Source organism: Suricata suricatta, chromosome 2 (assembly GCF_006229205.1).
Source record: "Suricata suricatta isolate VVHF042 chromosome 2, meerkat_22Aug2017_6uvM2_HiC, whole genome shotgun sequence".
Classification (NCBI taxonomy): Eukaryota; Metazoa; Chordata; class Mammalia; order Carnivora; family Herpestidae; genus Suricata; species Suricata suricatta.
The window spans coordinates 146884240-146904472 of record NC_043701.1 but is presented as its reverse complement, the minus strand read 5'-3'; the positions used below and the strand labels follow the sequence as shown (position 1 = coordinate 146904472).

Genomic DNA, 20233 nt, shown 5'->3' with positions numbered 1-20233 from the left:
GGGAGACCATGCAAAATTCCTCCTTTGCTATTTGACATTTCTCCACAGTAGACCATTTCTACTCCTTTCCAACGTTACAGTCTGCAATTACATTTGCTTGCAGACTATTTTTATAAAGACACATTAAGTATTTCATAAATATACATGCCATTATGGCAGCCCTCTAAGTGTCTATCTCCCATCGTCCTAGAATATAGCGTGAGGCTCAGCAAAATTGAGACCTGTCCAAGATTACCCAATCTCTCCATCCTAGATCCTTAAGATTCAACAGATCCCACCCTTTCCAGGACCCTGTCAAGGCACACACATGCTTTTAGGTTTTCCCTTTTAATCTGTTCCGACTCCTCAGTCTACTCTTTTTTTCTCAGCATTTTCATTTATTTCCTGCCAACTTTCCAAAAGTGCTCTTTACTGCTGCTTCACCACTCAATCCTTAGCCACTATGCTCCCACCTGTCCAGGTAACTCTGTCTTACATATGTTACACCCAATGAGAATCCCCTTCGTCCTCTGTCTGCAAAATGACACTAATGGAAATGGTGTTAAGAGCCATACAAGCAGACGACTCAGACCTCATGATGGAAGAGACTGGAGAGGTGACAGGCAGTAAGGCAGAAATTATTCCTTTCCTCCCCCGCTGAAACACTAAGTGGCAAGCCGATGCCATACCTGATGTGGGTTCTGTCATGGACTCTTCACACTGTGATGTACAAACTGGAAAATACCTTGGATGTGCTTTCCCTGCACAACATCTTCTGTGCAGCCTAATCACTAGGGTCAGCCCCAAATGCTAATCTTGGCCATTTTGCCGAGTTAACGGCAACCTGAGCCCTCTCTCTTCCATTCTCGTTGTGCAAATATGACCTCAGCTCTCAGCTGTGTATCTCTGGCTTCCCAGTCACCAATTTCCACACTTCCAGTCAAACCATCATACTCCCACCATCAGTGTCCTTCCTAAAACCAAGGTCTGGTCATATCACTCTTTCTCACAAACTATAAGCTTCTACTACCTTTAAAATGAAGACAGTTGCTCCAAATGTTTCAGTTCTGATTCTCAACTTTTCAGACTTCTCTCTCATTATATTCTCTTCATACCCATCTCAAGTCAGGCCGTTCCACATTCCCTTGCCCCAGCACACACTTTTAAGCCTCCTTGCTTTCCCCCGGATCTGGGAATACCATTTCTTATACCAAGGCTCAAAAGATGACTCCTCTGCAAAACCCTCATTTCCTCTGATCAATCCCTCCGTCTGTGTCCCTTCGCCATGGCTCTTGCTCCTCTACACAACAGTTCAACCAGGCTGACCAGGCCATCATCCACTTTTGTTATCTTTCCTTACCCCCAGCTCCCAACATATGATCGCAGGCATCTATGCATTCATCAAGTGATAAAATGAAATGTTAGAAGTCTAAAATTAAAAAAGCTTGACATGTTTTGGTTTCAAATGAAGTCCAAAGACGTATCAATGTGTAAGCTGTAAAGGTTAAAAAAAATTTAAACCCCAAAACTAGTACAAATCACAGGAAGTCAATGGACCTTCTAAGGTACAATACTAAAATAGACATAGTATCTAGACTGATCAGGGTGAACTACTCCATTTCATTTGGTGTCACTAGGGTATTACAACTGGACGGAAATTAAATGGACTCAAAACTCTTGACATCTGCTTTTGCCACCCGGTCTCTCCAATGACTGTGACAAAGCAGAGTGCATGCACCAGTTCAGCAATCCCCTTGGCTGACAGAGCAGCAGTGATCAGGTAAAGACCTACCCCATCCTGTCCCTTCCTCAGAGGAGGGAAGTTTGAGTGGGGGCAAATGGGGAAAGCATGGAGAAGATGGTTTTTTGGAGTACGAGTTGAGCAAGATAGAGGAGTGACCACATACAGAGACTGGACATATGTAGTGAGTGACCCTGACAGCCACCCAGCAGCCTGCCCAGTATAGGCAAAGACAATATAAGTATGGCAAAGTTGTAAACACACTCAAAGCTGAAATCCCCAGTTTGTTCTGAAATAGATCCTTTTAAAATTAAACTTATTTTTGCCAAGCAGCCATGATGGCAGCTCTCTTACATGGTTACCAAGAACTAGGTTAAGGGCACTGAAGAAAATTCCTTTTAGATAAAGTTCTCAAATACAAGAAATTTCAAATACGTGAAAAAGCAACACTAGATAAACCGGAAAAGCAGAGCAGTACTTCAGGCTCTCCACAGTCTGTATGCATCCAAATCTAAGACAGCTGTCCTAGTACCACTACCCCTTTAATACCAATCCACAGGAAATCTTAAAATTGCCCATAAAACCTTTTTAGCACAAATTCATATTTTTTTCAATGAAGAAACTCTTAATTTCATATTTTTCATACCACTTTTTTCTTTTTTATTTAAAATATTATAACCAATTAACATACTAGGTAACAATGTTTACATTCCAGTGGTGCATGTTTAATGACTAGGGCATGAATGATTAAAAACCACAATAATTATCTCAGCATTCCCTACAAAGTGCCCCATTTTGTTTTGTCTAGAGGAGAGGAGAGGGAATGGAACACAGGGAAGGAAAAGGAATGAAGAAGGAATGGCATCAGATAGGGAGAAAAAGCAAATGTCAATTATCATATGTAGGTTTTCAGGTTTTAAACCTGTTGAACAGGATAAACTGCAATGAGAAAATAGATGTCACAGTCCAAGTAGACAGCTAGTTCAGTTTAACTTCATCATTCAGCTAAAAGATTAAGAGCTTCTCAAAAATATACCAAATATCGGGCCTACAAAAGTAATTTATTTCTTCGTAAAATTTACTAAGATTTATTCCTTTTGTAAAATGTAAAGAATGGACTGATATCATGAGCAGGTTTCTACTTATAAAAACAGACAGTAATAATGTCCAACGAACACATCTAACACAATTTTCCAAGATATACAGTGAAAGATTTTACACATGAGTCTCTCTTACTGATGCAAGGTATATATTTTACATACTTACTGGTATTGTGTCAACATTGGCTATAAGGTATTTAACACACATTTATAATTCACACTCAGTAAAGAGCTTACAGTAAGGGCAATAGCTTATACTTGGGAAAGCATAGAAAATTAGTGTGAGGTAGTTCAATAAAAACCTAGTTTAATTTGTAAATTATTGTGAGAATAGAACATTGTGCAAAACTAATCCACAGATAAGATTTCTCAAAAGTCTCAGTAACGAAGAGAATCTCAACTAGAAATGGCCAGAAACTTACTCTTACTAGACTCTCCTTAAGAGCACTTAACTAAGAGCAGTTAGTTTGAACTTAATTAGGATTTTTGTTTTCCTTGCGAGTTTTCTAATCGTACCCCAAACTATACATTTCTGCTTCAATGCCCTTTACCTCTTCATCTTTCTTGCTATTAAGGAAAAAGTAGTTTCCTCTGATTCAGGAAAAACCTAAGAGAGATCATAGAAACACAATGTACACTAACATGTAAAGGATACGGAGGCAACATTTAAGAGGGCTGCTAATGACAGGACAGTGGTGTTTGGTTTTTCTACTGGTAAGGTCAGTTTTCTGGGGTCATGGGGCTTCATGCATTCACTCTACAGCTAATGTATGACTAATGAACAACACTCACAAACAAACTACAACAGTATTTTTGAAAATAGACTATGTCTTTACCTCAAAATGTTGTGCAGGCTTGTGCCTAGGCAACACTGAGTAGTTAAGTCTTCATGTGTGTAGCACATACTGGCCGGGAGCGTAAACCAAGTCTTATCTGTAACCCTGATACAGCTTCACTTGCCCTCTTCTGATTTCACTATCAGACACTTATGTCCTCTTTACCTTCATCTTTTTAGACAAAATAGCAGGGTTAACAAGGAACAGAATAACAAAAAGGCTTCCAGGAAAAGTTTGCTACTTTGCCCACCATCAAGCTTATCTGGACTATGAAGGGGGCTGTGTGGTAGCTCCTAAGAGACTGGCATTTCTCTTAGGAAGTCTGGTGTGAAGCACTGGGCCTCTACCAACCTGGAGGAGCGCATACCAGGGACACCAGCAGCCGAAGGTGTGCGACAAAGTGAGACCTACTCGGCAAACGGCATGAAAGAGTTGAGATGCTCTATTTATGTGCATTATAATTAAGCAATCCCAACAACACAATCATTTTACAAATGGTCATTATACATCAGAGAATAACAGAGTAGTAAATTAGGAAGAACTATGTAGAAGAGAATTAATGTCTCTTTCCTATAAAGGTGAATAATAAAATAATATAAATTTGAACAATACATCTTAGTCAAAGTAATTTTTTTGACAGTAAGACGATGGGTATATTAAATATATGAAGTTGAAAAAACAAAGCTGTAAGAGAAGCAAGGTGGCTTTATGTAAGTACTGCTCGACAGAAATCTTACTTGTAATTTCAAAAAACAAACACAAATGTTTGAGATGTTTTAAAGGTTCAAAAAAGTTGTAAAATAAAAAGAATCAGTACTTCTATAACTTCACAGATTCAAGAGGAGGGAAAACTGTATTTAGATATTGCATTTTAAAAACCTAGGACACACAACATTTAACAAACTAACTTTGTTTTCAGGATATAATTTGGTATTTTAGTCTACATTAACAAATAAGAATTCCTTTTCTCTGAATCAACTGAAACATGCCGGTTGGCAAGGGGGAGCTGACATTTACAACAGATGATACAGTAAGAACACCTGGTTTTCCTTGCTTAATCAAAATCTGTATCAACAGAGATGGCTTATTAGCAATCAAACATAAAACTTGGGAAACTTTTGAAAGCATATCAGTTGTTAAAGTGCAACAGTGAAATAATCTACCCTAGGGGGGAAAAAAGTGAACTAACTGCCAAATTAATATAAACTAAGAACACACTCATGCTCAAATTTCTGCTAAAATCATAAATCCAATCCTGTTTCTACAACTCAAGAGGTGTTAGTCTCAAAACTCTAAATTGCTTAATAAAATTAATGCACCATGTTGTAGGAGAAAAGGGGCTGATAAAAGGCTGACAACTTCAAGAAGCTAGGTATCATGACTTAAAACCATCAAAAAAAACCTTGCTATTTCAAAGTATATTAAAAAGGCTAATGTATTTTAATCCTAAATATTGCACATTAACAATAACCTAAAATACGTAACTCAAAAGGAACTTTGCACTAAATATACGAATAACATGCCAAACAAACTTTCAGACACTGCATGTTGAGATGCACCAGTTCTTGCTCTTATTGGTAATTCCCATGCGCTTCCTGTCTAGAACCGTGTCACTTATTTAAGTATGCATTTCCCAGTTCATTACATAAAATCCATCTTGTTCCAAAACTAACAAGAGGTGCCTGAGGTGGTACAGATGGTGTACTTCAGAGAAAATGAGACTTCAATGACATTTACCTAAGAAAACTTCATTTGTGGAGAAATAATTCTGCAGATAGAAAATGTAAACAGTTAACATACACTTGTCAGGAGCAGCACCATTCTTAACCCTACTCAACACCCACATTGCATGTTTTATTGAAAATCAGGTATAAAAAAAACAAAGACTCAGACTAAATAACCACCACTTATGCCTGCTCTGCTCAATGTGAAGAAACAGTCCTTAGAAAATGACATCCTATATATGGCTGTGTGCTACTATTTTCAGATGAACGGTATATTGCTCATTTGATAAATCACCTACAGAAATCGAAGTAGGCATCAGAACCTCCTGACGGCTAGTATAAATATGATTATGCTACAGGTAGAATCAAATGGCCAGAAACGCCTTGAGAACTGGTGCTCAACTGACTGATACCGTGACAGGAAACCGGAAAGGTCCAAGGTCCAAGGACCCGAGGCTGCAGAAAAGGGAAAGACCAGACTCTAGACCGCTGCTGGGACCTACAGCCTGAGCAGATGACCTCAGTGTATACAAAAACAGGCTCATAGCTGGTAGAAGTGAACCATCTGTTTATTTGCATTGAAATGTATTATTCATGAAGTATCCTCTTGACTTTATGTGATCATAATCTTTGAGCATGCCACAAATTTGCAGAAAATACCATATCCTTTTTACTTGACTTCTATTGTGTTGGGTGCAGGGATAGGGGGTGGTGGTAGACGCCCAGCATCTTCAAAGACATGCTCTGAGTTACTCTGTCATTTAGATGATGGGAGTTTTGCCAAAAAACACTGTAGGATGTAGGATTACCTACCAACTGTTGTAATTAAATTAAGATCGGCAAGTAGCAAATATTGGAGGTTTTTTTTTTAACACGTTCATCATTTACAGTAGTTATTCCTGAATATAACTGGCTACAGGTTATTTTCCCTCACTCCTCTGGGGTTATTTCATTGATAAGCACATAACCCTGAAGGATAGCATCATGAACAAAACATTTGAAATAAAATTCTATTTAAAAAAACCTATAAAAATCTTAAATAATTCATGATATAGGTAAGTCACCACATAATAGTTGCTTTGATAAACAAAATCTTACAAATTCAGTAAAAAAAAAAATCAGCAGCATAAGATAAAGCAAATATGCAAAAATTTTAAACCATGATAAAATAATTAGGTTTACATTATACAGTTAATTACAGCAAAAATACAATACAGTTTTGTTGCTGTTTTAAAACACAACTTAAGTTTTAAATTACATCACTTGAAATTAAAAAAAATAAACTACTTTACTACAAAATGAATTCTACATTTTTTAAAAATCACTCAAAAATAAGACCACTGAATTGTTTTCAAAGTAGTTTCTACCCATGACTAAACGACTCCCCACCCCCACCCCCCGCCAAGGCCCAAGCAGTCATCTACAACAGCCCAGAGGTCCAGCTGATGCTTCTAGACTGCTGTCTGTATCTGAGGCCAGAGTCGGATCTGTTGACATTGAAGACACATCATTGACAGACGACGATGACGATGGATGCTGAGAGCCATTGATCACTGCTGCACCTGTGCTATGAGAAACAAAACAGCAAGTCAGTTGCAGACAGAATTGCACGCCGAGCTACTTGCACTGTACTGGCTACCCCTAGTAATCGGGAATTTGTTTTTTCCTCTTGGCTTTAAAAGGTTTAAAAGCTGTGTATGTGATACTACATGCAATACTGTCCGTACTGCATGCTTTGGACAGAGGATCTCGATGAAATATATAACTTAAGATGTTAAAATCTATTGCCCTAATAAACATGACTTAACATTATCTTCTCACTGTAAACTCCAAACAGTATTCTGGCACATCATGTTTTAAAGAAAAAGCCAAGACAAAGACTTAAATCATTTTAAATGGAAGGGTCCTTAGTTCAACTGTCCCAGTTTAGGTTACATGACTTGCCAGGGTCACTCAAGTACCCAATTTGGGTAAACTCAAGTTCTTGTTATTTTTAGTCTAATAAATACTTCATAAATGCTCACATGAATTTACTAAACATATAAAGTAGGGGAAGACTGTTTCCTTTACTGAAAGTATACGTAACAAACATTTCCTGAATTTTAAAAAGTAACAGTACATGACCAATAGAGAAATCCTTTTAAGGGGAAGGAATGTCACTGGGGGTGGGAAATATGTTAAAGGTAAGTACTAGGTAAGTACTTCTGAACTATGGGATTATTAAATAAAGGACCATTCCAAATTTGAGGCCTATTTAAATAGAACAAGTTATACAAAAGTTAAGAATTCATTTACGGAATAAAAGCAGTGGTTTCCAAACTGAGCAACAAGAATTTCTAGGGCTGAGTTTTAGACACTCAAAGGATGCTACAACAAAGCAGGCTGAAAACCACTACTCCAGAACCAGCTGACAGTATCTGAAATTATCCTACTATTCTAATGATGAACAATAACACACTTTAGACTACAAAAGGTCCTCTGAGAGCTTGTCTTTAAATCCAACAAGGAAATAGCCAGGGAAGTGGGAGTAGGCAAATCTTTAGGGTGCTAGGCTAGGGAGGGGAGTGAGTGGTACTGGGAGACAGGAAAGAATGGAACCACTAGAGACGGAGGAGGGGTAAATGAATTAAAAAAAGGAAACTGAGTATACTTCAGGCCTGACAGAAGACAGAAAAGGAGAAATGTAATAACTTTTCTAAATCCAAGAAAGCTCCATTAAGTTCCTAGCCAGAGTGAACTAAAAACACTACATTTTAAATTCAATCCATAAGACACTACAGAATGTGCCTGTTCTGACTGAAGAGTATAGAATACCACAGACCAGCTTCAAAGGCTTGTACTGAAATATTCAAATTATAAAAGGATTCCACCAAATGTACAATTTATGACTGTATTTTGTAATCCAAATTTAATCTTATCCAAATTTCTTAATCTGATAAAATTAACTTTTATTTTTTAATTAAAAAATGTTTTTAAGTAATCTTTACACCAATGTGAGGCTTAAATTTATAATCACAAGATTAAGAATTGTATGTTCTACTGGCTGAGCCAGCAAGGCACCCCAAAAATTAACTTTTAAATGCATTAGTTAATTTTTTTTAAGTTTTAGAAAGATTTTTTAAATGTTTGTTCATTTTTGAGAGACAGAGAGAACAAAGCAGGGGAGGGGCAGAGAGAGAGGACACAGAATCCAAAGCAGGCTCCAGGCTCTGAGCTGTCAGCCCAGAGTCTGAAGTAGGGCTCAAACTCACTAAACGCAAGATCATGACCTGAGCTGAAGCAGGACGCCTAACCAACTGATCCACTCAGGCACCCCTAAATAATTAACTTTTTAATCTGAAAAATCAAATACCTAAGAAAAGTACTTGTTTTTTTTCTGAACTTAAAAGCAATCCAGTAAATTCTCAAATATCTGAATTGGTAATAATAGGGAAAATCTTTAATTTTAGGTAGCTGAATCATTTCCCTCTAAGGTGAGTCTCTACACCCTCAAAGTCATGCAAACTTAGCCAAACCAAAATAAAGACAGAAAAGTGGAAAAAATAAGATATTTTGTTTATAAAAATCAACTTGAAATAATATAATTATTTGATATTTTAATCTGTCAAAGACTTTCTTCTCTTTTTCCATTTAATCAAGAACAGGCTGAGTGATTAACACTCTTCTCTGTAACCCAAAACGGAAAATCTAGAAAATGTCTAGAAACCTGAAATCCTGTCCTTAACACTGACTTATTTTATAACCATAGTCATGTGTTTTTTAAGATCCAGTTTTTTTCAATAAGTTAAGAACAGATACAACTGCCCTTATCTCTCATGAAATCAAGTTTACTCAAACATTTGACACTTAGGATGTGCCACTCACCAGGACAGCATTCTGAAATGTAAAAGTCTCCCATATAATGGACTTCTCAAATCCCACCCAAAGCTCCATCATGAACTGGGAAGCCTGGGTGGCTCAGTTGGTTGAGTGCCTGACTTTGGCTCAGGTCATGATCTCACGATTCGTGGGTTCAAGCACCGCATTGGGCTCTGTGCTGACAGCTAGATGAGAGCCTAGAGTCTGCTTCTGATTCTGTACCTCCCTCTCTCTCTGATCTTCCCTGCTCACGCTGTTTCTCAAAAATAAATAAAAAAACATTAAAAAAAAAAAGCTCCATCATGAACTAAATTTAATTATACTACTACTGTACAAAGCTAACTGACTCAGTTATTAAAGCACTTATAATATAGCTTTTGATACAACTAAATTGTAGGTAAAAGCTGTCAAAATCAATTTATATTTTCAATAGGATCTATATTATAACTTGGAAGACTATATTACTGATCAAGGTTTTAAAAAATAAAAAACTTCAAAAACTCACAAATATAACCAAAAACGCTGTAGAAACCCACAGAAATTAAACAAATATGTTCCTAGTACAACAAAATGGGCATTTGGATCTATAGTTAAATATCTTACCCATATAATATCCTTTTTTTTTTTAAGACTGTAGAAGAGTTTTAGAGGGATGGTTAAAATGACACACTGTTACTCAAATTCAAGACCTATCTATTAAAACACTACTCAGCCTTCAAGGTTCAAATCAAATTTCACCTCTTTCATACAGCTGTTCTGACTTCTGCAGCCAAGTCTCTGCTGCCAGCTAAAGGCCATATAGGATGCTAGAAAAGCCATGCCATTTGAAGTTACTGATGAACATGGCTGTAAGTATTAGTTTTTCTACATAATATATTTGTAATTTTATGTTCATTTAATTATTCTAAACTTTAGTTTCCTCATCTGTAAAATGTGCAAAGTATTTCCTTCAGGGAATCTTAGGGGTTGAATGAAATCAAGTACATAAACCACCAGTGCCTGTCATGTAGTTTGTACGGAATAGATACATCCCTGTCATTTAACTTTTTCCCTCGGTGCTTCATGCTTTTATAAGTGCTAAAATTAAATATAAGATAGCTTGTGATGAAAGAAAATGTTTAACTTCTGCAAACCAGTTTTCTTTTGAGATGGAACATTTCCTAATGACAGTTTTAATGTTACCTTCTTAGTTCAACAAATCAAAAATACCAAAATGAGAAAGATGGCAACTTAATGAGAAAGATGTACCAAATTTTGCACTGAAGCCTTAGTTTATTTATCCAAAGACTAATAGAATCCTGGTAACTATACTGAATTATGAAAAATTTCTTCTTTAAAGAGAACAATGCCACTACAAAAAGGTTTTAAATGTCTGTTCTTCCATGGAATGTCAGTATTATAGAAAAAGATGTGTATTTTATGAAGTCAGTTACTGATATATTAGCATGATGTATTGGGACAACAGTGTACCTATCAATTCTTTCAAATTAAAGCATCCAAATTGGACTCCCTATACTTAAACTTTTAATAACAGTGATAAATATGGGAGACACTGTGTGATTCATGCAACTGAAGATTATAACACAAGAAGTAACCTTAACCTCATAACCTTAACCAAGCTTATATAGTAACCAACCTAAAGGAGAGGGCTGCCCCCGTATAACTCCATTCTTGGTTCTCTCCTCCAAGTCCATAACTTCTTTGTATATCAACTCTGAAAAAGAGGTGAACAAAAATAAACTTTTCAAAGTCTGAGAGCCAATCTCTCTGAGAGCCAATCTCACAGATACCTGTTTTAAGTAAAACATTTTTACACATATTACTTCTAATAGTGTCCTTTCAATGGCAAACTGTCCCTAAGTGTCAGTCTAAGATTCAAAGGTGTTAATAACAATCCCCTGATGCTGAACCATGACTATACTGAAAGAATAAAATCTCTGGCATAACTAAAGTTCCTAAAGTTGGATTAAGGATACAGCTGGGGTTTTAGAAGCCTTATCTTCTTCACTCCACCAGAACTGTACTACACCATATCATTCTATACATCATACTACATGTGCTCAGTTCTGTCTCAGAGCTTAAGTCACATCTTATTCATGGCTATTTCCTGAGCTATGGCAAAGAAACCTAGTACGCTGTTGGTGCTTATCCAGATATCTGCTAAAAGACTTGAATGCAAAAGTGTATGGAAGCCTCTTAAATCAGAATGGAATAGAAATACATTTTTATTAAAAAAAAAACAGGTAGCTACCCTTCAACTCCTTGTGATTTGAAACATGACAGGCTATCACACTACAGAAGATTTTTCCATGGGAATCTCAGTTTTTAACTAGACTTCTGAACAGTAGATGGATTGTTGTGAGCACTGTTCCAACTGAAGAGAGAGACCAAATGCTGCACTGAGGTCATATGTGGCTCCTGCCCTGTGTTCTTCTAAGTGATCCTGATGGCAAGTATGATGCACCTTAAGAGTACGAATATCTATTTCAGAAGAGCCTTCCGTCAATGCTACCATCACCATTATGCATCACCATCTTTGGGGTCATGGAATCCTCTGGGAACTGCATAAGAACAAACCCTCTCCTGAAAAAAATATAAAAGTAGAGAATGTTGCCCAGAATTTCAAGGAGTCTAAATTCTTTAAACTAAACTGACAAGGAATCGCTGATTATAAGGTAAATTGAGTGGATATGCTGGAAAGAACAAGAGCTAGAGACACCTAAGTTTCCCTGCTATGATAATCTTTTTGGGCTTGGTAGGAGAAAAGTAGAAGTCTGGATAGAGGAAAGAATGAAAGATGCTTTTCTTCAAAGAAACAAAAAGCATAGAAGAACCAAAGCTAATTAGGAGTACTAAGTAGGCAACATAACCTGTAAGTTATGCTAAAACTCTTAAGCATTCTCCTCTAGGGTCTTTATGGTTTCCTGTCTCACATTCAGGTCCTTTATCCATTTTGAGTTTATTTTTGTGAATGGTGTAAGAAAGTGGTCTAATTTCATTCTTATACATGTTGCTGTCCAGCTTTCTTGGCACCACCTGTTGAAGAGGCTGTCTTTTTTCCATTGGATACTCTTTCCTGTTTTGTCAAAGAATAATTGGCCATACACTTGTGGGTCCAGTTCTGGGTTCTCTATTCTATTCCATTGGTCATGTGTCTGTTTTTGTGCCAATACCAAACTCTCTTGATGATGACAGCTTTGTAGTAGAGGCTAAAGTCTGGGATTGTGATGCCTCCCATTTTGGTTTTCTTCTTCAATATTACTTTGGCCATTCTGGGTTTTTTGTGGTTCCATACGAATTTTAAGATAGTTTGTTCTAGCTTTGAGAAAAATGCTGGGGCAACTTTGATGGGGATTGCACGGAATGTGTGTGTGTGTACACGCACACACACACGCACACACACACACACACACACACACACAATGGAGTACTACATGGCAATGAGAAAGAATGAAATATGGCCATTTGTAGCAAAGTGGATGGACCTCGAGGGTGCCATGCTAAGCAAAATAAGTCAGGCGGAGAAGGACAGATACCATATGTTTTCACTCATAGGTCTAACAGGAGAAACCTAACAGAGGACCACAGGGAGGGGAAGCAGGAAAGAGAGTTGGGGAGAGAGAGGGACACAAATCATGAGAGACTATTGAATATTGAAAACGAACCAAGGACTGAAGGGGGAGGGGGAGAGGGAAGAGGGTGATGGTCATGGAGGGGGGCACTTGTGGGGAGAAGCACTGGGTGTTATATGGAAACCAATCTGACAATAAACTTATAAATTAAAAATAAATAAATAAATAAAACTCTTAAGCAGATCTTTAAAAACGCAGTTTGTGGGGTGCCTCGGTGGCTCAGTCGGTTAAGTAATCAACTTGACTTGCTGGCTCATGTCATGATCTCGCACGGGATCATAGGATATCCTTATTGGGAGATCAAGCCTGAGTCAGGCTCTGCACGGGGCATGCTTGAGATTCTCTCTCTCTCTCTCTCTCTCTGCCCCTCCCCTGCTCAACTCTCTAAAAAAAGAAAAAAGCATTTTGTAGGTAATTACTGAGCTACACTTAGACTAGGAGAAAAAGATACAAAATAAATCTCAGATACATCTTTACACACAAACAAAAATCTAGTTGACCCTGAACAACACTAGTTTGAAATGCATGGGTCCACTTATACGTGGATTTTTCAAAAAAATAAACGTCTAGTACTATAATTATCTCTTATGATTTTAGTAACATTTTTTTCTCTAGCTTACTTTATTTTTTTTAATTTGTAATATTTATTTATTTTTGAGACAAAAACAGAGTATGAGCGGGGAAGGGGCAGAGAGAGAGAGAGAGAGAGAGAGAGAGAGAGAGAGAGGGAGGGAGAGGGAGGGAGGGAGGGAGGGAGGGAGGGAGACAGAATCCAAAGCAGACTTCAGGCTTCGAGCTGTCAGCACAGAGCCTGAAGTGGGGCCCAAACCCACAAATCATGAGATCATGACTTGAGCCGAAGTTGAATGGCCAACCAACTGAGCCACCCAGGTGCCCCTCTAGCTTACTTTATTGTAATACATATAATACATATATAATACATATAATACATATAATGTTAAAATGTGCTAACCAACCATGTTACTGGTTAAGCTTCCAGAAAAGAGAAGGTTATTAGCAGTTGCTTTAGGAGAGTCAAAAGTCTTATGTGAATTTTCAACTGAATTTTCAATTTCAGCACCCTAACCCCTGCATTGCTGGAAGGGTCAACTGGACTATTTTACACTGATTTTAAGATGCACTTTTATAGTTTATTATCTCTGAAAATGGGGATGCATCATACAATCAATGGTGTAGTGCATGTGGCAGTGTTTTCTGTCTTAGTGGTATACAGTGGTGCGTTTTTACAATTGGTGGCCAATTAAGATGACAGGAAATACATAAATGCCTATTCTAAATGTAATGCTATATAAAAATATCAGGTAAGATATTTTAATACATACTTTGGTCCACAATTACATCCTTGTACATTATTTATTACACATACAGATACACTAGTTTCTGCTCAATTCTATCACTCTGGTGCTCTGGAAAGAATCTGTGTGTTTCCCCAAAATCAATTCAGAAGACTAATCTTCCGGTTATTCCTAAGAAGAAAGAATCAAATTCATTCTTCCCAAATAGATTTATAGATGGATCAATTGTTTAGGCTTATATCTCCCCACTACCTTTAGCCCTGCAACTATTTTGGTATTTAAATCTTAATCAGATGTCCTCTGTCTCCATTTGAAGATAAGGTAAAGAAGGGACCAAGAGATCTGCCCAAAGTCATGCAGCTATAAAAGTCATCAAATTACTAAATGACAATAATGTAAATGGAGTAAACAGGATCTAAAAATGATCTGGCCCCAGTGTTCCAGGGAATCTTTTAAAGAAAGAAATACTTTAACATTTCTGTGACAATCAATGCATTATTAACATTTACCCACATATACAAAGTAAGATACCATATTAGAGTTGCAAAGATTAAAAGTTAACTTGGTTGGTGAAGGTGGGGGTAAAAGAGACATTCCTACACCATGCTGAAGGAAGTATAAACTGCTATAATTTCTCTAGAAAATAATTTGGGAATATTCTTTGGCCTGGCAAATCTCCTTCAAGGATTTTTCTTACAGGCATATTCTCACATGTGCACAACAACACTGCAGAGCTGTCTGTAACAATAGCCTGGATACAAAGCTTTTCAAGTGGCACTTAAATACAGAAATTGTGACACAGTCATACAGCACAACACTATCAGCTTTTAAGCCAAATGAGCCAGATATGTGGAACAAGACAATAATCTCGAAGATAAATGATTACATCAACAAAGCAAATGTGGACAGTATACAATCATTTGTGATGAAAACCGGGTGGGAGAGGAAAAGAGGAAGACAGCAACACAAGTTTGTATAGCTGCACACTGTGGAAGAACATAAAAATTCCAGAAAGCACTAATGTGTCTCTCTGGGGTAGGAAACATGAGAGATGCAGATTAAGTCAGGGATGGAAGGAGATTTACTTTCTACCTCTGTCAAAACATTAATAATCCTATTACCAAATGTAAGTTATGAATAACAGAAATATCTTTCATTTTCCTAACATGAATAAATCAACATAAAGATCCAGAAGTTCTTCCAGCTTCGTCTCTAAGAATTTGGTAAATGTTACCTTTCCACTCTTCTATTGTATGTTCCCTTTCATCTAATTGCTTGTCAGGTATCTTTGGTGGTGGCTGAAAAACACAAGGCAATAATAATTGAGTTGGTTTATTGGGAGGACATAAATTCTTTATAATTATTTGAAATATTAGAGGCTTTCAAAAATATATCATCAAACACTGATCAGTCATCAACAACCTTATGTAGAGAGACTAGTTTTGAACAACACTTTCATGACAAAAAAAAAATGTTTAACTGTCTTTTTCTCTTCTTCCAGTTTTTGAAATTGGCACATTTATATCATAGAACTGTGCTATGCTTTGGACATAATCATTTGTTCTGCAATTAGTTAGAATGTTTTCCTAAAGTGTTCAACATTCTAGCTTATCAAGTACCAAGGCAAAAAGGCGAGAAACTGTGGGATGTAGATTTATTTTATGTCAGGGGTGCTCGGATATGCTCATTAACTTAAGATACATTCATGCAAAAACAGAAAAACACCATCACCACTTATATTTTTATTAAAAATTAAAAAGTCCCCTCCAAACCTAACTTCAATCCAATATATTCTTCAAACATTAAGAAAGGAACTTACAGCTTCTGCTTCAGAAGGATCATACCAGACATTGATATATGGGTGCTGGAGGGCTTCATCTACAGAGATTCTTTTAGATGCATCAATTACCAGCATTTTGGATAACAAATCCCTTGCCTGACTGGCTGTAAAAATAATGACATTACTGTACATGTATCTCATAAAAGTTTTTAGATTATCATAAGCTTCAGACACCTGAAATTATCACTTATCAAAAAGTACATGTTTTAAAAAGAATAGATTTTACTATAAAATCAGGTCATACATATGGATAAAAAAATAAATTTACAGAAAAAATTAACTAAAATCTTTCACTTTGATCCATTACCCAGAGAGAACATTGGGTTATATCCCATAAGAACATAAACACATAAATACACACACACACACACATATTCTCTCTCTCTCTCTCTCAAAATGGGATTAAGTATATTTATATAAAGTACCTTTAAGTTTGTTGTGTTCCGAGTCAGCTGGGAAAAGTACATCAGGGAAGAGTTTCTCAAAGCTATATCCAGCATATTTCGGTCTGTTTTCAACATAAGTCCTTACTGTTGGCTGTAGTTTCTTCATGAATTCAGGGCATGGTGTTCCAAGCTGTTCAATAACTTTATTCCATTGATCAATATCTAATATCAAGTAGCTAAGAAAAATAATCTGTATCTAATGTTCAACACATTAGTCATATCTATATTAAAATGACAAGAAAATGGCATTTAAAAAATTCTAAGAAAGAATGTGGCAGTTATAAATCTTCTGTCTTATAGCCACCTTGTAAAAGGCAATGACTGTAGACAGACAGAAAGGATCAATAAACAAGCTCTCTTAACCTTATTGTGTGTGTGGGTGTGTGTGGGTGTGTGTGTGTGTGTGTGTGTATGTGGATAGTACTGATTTTACAGTGACAATGGAAGCTTAAACCTGCAAATTCTATATACAAATGATAGGTGACTCAAGGAATAATGACAATTACTACTCACAGGGAATCTGAATTTAAACTGTGCACAATTCTAGAATACAAAATCTGGTCTTTTCTTGCAGCTTATCAGAAAATGTGAAAGCATTTTGTGGAGGATAAGAAATATTTCTTATCATCTGTCTTACTTTTTTTAGTTTTCTACATTAACAGAAAATAACCTGTAACAATAAAACTGACAGATCTATCATAAGTGGCATTTTCTTTTGCCACTCTTTGTTTAGCTTGCATTAATTAAAATGTTTTTAAAGCTGTGAAACTATGAAAATGAGTCTGTTTTGGTAAATTGTGAGGTTAGGAATCCCTTGTCTTTTCACTCCTAGTCTTTATACTCCAAGTCTTCCCTGCATACTAACTTTTTTTTTTTTTACTGTAACCTAGTGAGTATGGCTTTTGCCATTCCCCCTCCTACAACAACTCTAAGTGTAACTAGCTGAAAAACACATAACAGATCACTGTTAATATGAATACTAAAAATGGTCAGATGAACAAAAAGAATGAACCCAAATTTACTCATCACCATATAAAACTATTATTGCTGAAATTCTCTGATGAAAAGTCAGTATGTTATGTTGAGTAATGAGACAACAACCGACAGACACAAAACACACAGAACATTAACAAAAGAGGAGGTGATTGGGGGTAAAAAACAAAAGGATGAACAGAAGCAACAGACAATTCTAAAATTCATATTAAGTCCTAAGGTACTTCTAGACTTACTCAAGTGTGCAATTATTAGAAATTTTAATGCAAGCCATGATTTTTGCTTTAGGTTAAATAAATCAACTCAAAGCCAGCAAGTAATTGTGGATAGTTAACTTGAGCACTTGTCAGAATTAACATACAAAACAGTAAGTGAGGGAAAGGAAAGTCTATGTCAAATAGCAGGTGGTATTTTTGAAAGAGTCATTTAACAATACTTCATTATTAGGGAGAGACAAATACATTATACCTGACCAAGCTGACGTACTATTATACATTTGACCTTTAGCAACTACATTTTAGGCCAAAGATAAGGATACGATCTGTACCTGGGAACAAAACACCACCTTTGATCATTTCTCCCATGATGCACCCAACTGACCAAATGTCAACTGAAAACAAAATGCAATGACATTAACATAAAGATTTTGGTTAAAATAAAAAAAAATATTTAAACATTAAAAAGAAAACACATACACCATGTATACTTTAAAATTATAGAAAGCAGTATAAAATAAAAATGAGTGACAGTGAATGTGCTCTAACTACCAGCAGAGACTGTATGTCCTACTGCCAGATGCAGCCTACAAATATTTCAGCTTCTTTTCTCAACATTTTTTGAACTATAACAGCCACAGACTTTACATGTGTTTCAGAAACCCACATATATATGAATGTACCGTGTTTATTTTCATTAGAGAACACAAGGAAGTTCATCACCTAACTAAACTGCTGCAGCAGCACAAGGATACAGTCCCTTCCTGGAAAGAGGATTTTGTGGCAAACCATTTCTCCCATAATGCACCCCACAGACCATAAATCCACTATATGTTTGCAGCACAAAAGAAGGAAAAGCAAAGCAAAAGGTCGTTAAAATCAAAGAAGCATAATGTGACTGCATTATATAAAAACTGCAAAACATCACAAAAAGAAAAAAGTGATTTTAATTTTAGCTAATGGAATAATTTAAAACACAAAATATTTTTCAAAAGGCTTTGATTCACAAAAGCAAACGTGAAGTATAGCCTTTTAACTACAAATCTAATTTTAAAGTGAGAGCTATGCACAGATATCACATAATTAACAAACCTATACATTTTGTCTCTAAAATTTTTTTTATAAAATAGGAAGAACAAAACACAAACTTTACAAATATTAGGCTGAAAATGAAAACGAAGTAGCAAAATTTAATAAAATTTTGATTCTATTTTGAGGCTCAACTGTGCATTATACTCTCTCTTTAAGTCAAATAAAAAGAAAAAAAGCATGAGCAGAAATAATCTAGTATATTAAAATATTTAACAGAAAGAATGTTTCTATGAACAGTCACAGGTAAAAAGTTAATCAAAAGCTCTTAAGAAATTTTCAAACTGGATTTCAAACTGGAAAGATGTATTAAAGAAATCCTATGTTTATTCTGAATCAGAAATCATTTGTTTTCTTGGCAATGTCATGCTACATTTACCTTACTATCCCAAAAGGAACAACTGCTTAGAGACTGAGCGAATAATCAATTAAGAAAACTTAAACTTTTTTCTCCACCTAAAGTTTTTTAAACTCATAAAACCAACTGCTTTGGTTTAAGTTAGTTTTAGCTGGTACAGTATGAAGAAGGTTCCCACAGATTTATTATCTACAGAGTCTCCTCAGTGACTTACTGACCCTTATAACTTTTAATGGGAGTTCCAATCAATGCTGAAAAGAATGTGCTAGACAGAGAAAGGGCAATCTCCACCTGTTTCTCTAGTACACCCTGACATTTTATATCTTTGGTTTGAAAATCTGGTAAAAAACAGGAGAGTATGTAGCTAAATTTACTGTGGTAATCACTTCTTTAAGTATATAAACACTGAATCACTATGTTGTACACTTGAAACTACTATAATATTGTATGTGAACTCTACTTCAACTAAAATAAAAAGGAGACTAGGTGGCTTTAGTTTAATAGAAGAGGGGAAGAATGAGCAATTTAAAAAGAAAGACTTGGAATCTTGCATGTTTTGAAGTTTCCAGGCCCTTTTTGAGAGCACAAAGAAAAGGGCAAAAGTGTTAGGGAGAGGCGCCCATGCTGGTGGACTTATGAAATTAAAGGTCCGTGCTTTCTAATACATTCATAAAGAGACTGCCAGCTCATTACAGAATCTTAGGAACAAAGTTGGGAATAAATTTTGGAAATCCTATAGAACTAAAGTTTCTCTAAAATTTCATATTAAAATACATGTGAATTTTGGGGTGCTTCGGTGGCTCAGTCGGTTGAGCATCAGACACTTGATTTGGGTGCAGGTCATGATCTTGCAGTTCGTGGGATCCTGGGATCAAGGGATTAAGCCCCAGCTTGGGCTCCAAGCTTACACTCTCCCTCTCTCTCTGTCCCACACCTGTGTGCATGGGTGCACGTACTCTCTCTCTCTCAAAAATAAAAATAGAAATAAAAATAAATATATATGAATCCTTATGATTCATTTCAAGAATAGAATTTTAAAGGTAATACTCATAAATCAGTTCAAAGAACAATGTTTTTCCAGGGTTTTCACATTTTCTGGAAAAAGA

General features: G+C 36.2%; 1 protein-coding gene across 8 annotated transcripts in view; it reads right to left on the bottom strand.

Moving 5' to 3' along the window:
* Positions 1-2356: 2356 nt before the first annotated feature.
* Positions 2357-20233, bottom strand: part of MAPK8 (mitogen-activated protein kinase 8) — a 105150-nt gene continuing 87273 nt past the window's right edge. For 4 of the 8 annotated variants that reach the window (XM_029932086.1, XM_029932085.1, XM_029932088.1 and 1 more), the window contains 6 exons: positions 18004-18075; positions 16452-16634; positions 16006-16130; positions 15421-15484; positions 10875-10952; positions 2357-6942 (listed from right to left, as the gene is read on the bottom strand). In XM_029932086.1, coding sequence (XP_029787946.1) covers positions 6797-6942; positions 10875-10952; positions 15421-15484; positions 16006-16130; positions 16452-16634; positions 18004-18075 — 668 coding nt within the window. In that variant the 3' untranslated portion in view covers positions 2357-6796. Of the gene's footprint in view, positions 6948-10874; positions 10953-11702; positions 11822-15420; positions 15485-16005; positions 16131-16451; positions 16635-18003; positions 18076-18435; positions 18508-20233 lie in introns of those variants that run through there. The other 4 variants (XM_029932087.1, XM_029932090.1, XR_003905610.1 and 1 more) reach the window with 4 other exon arrangements.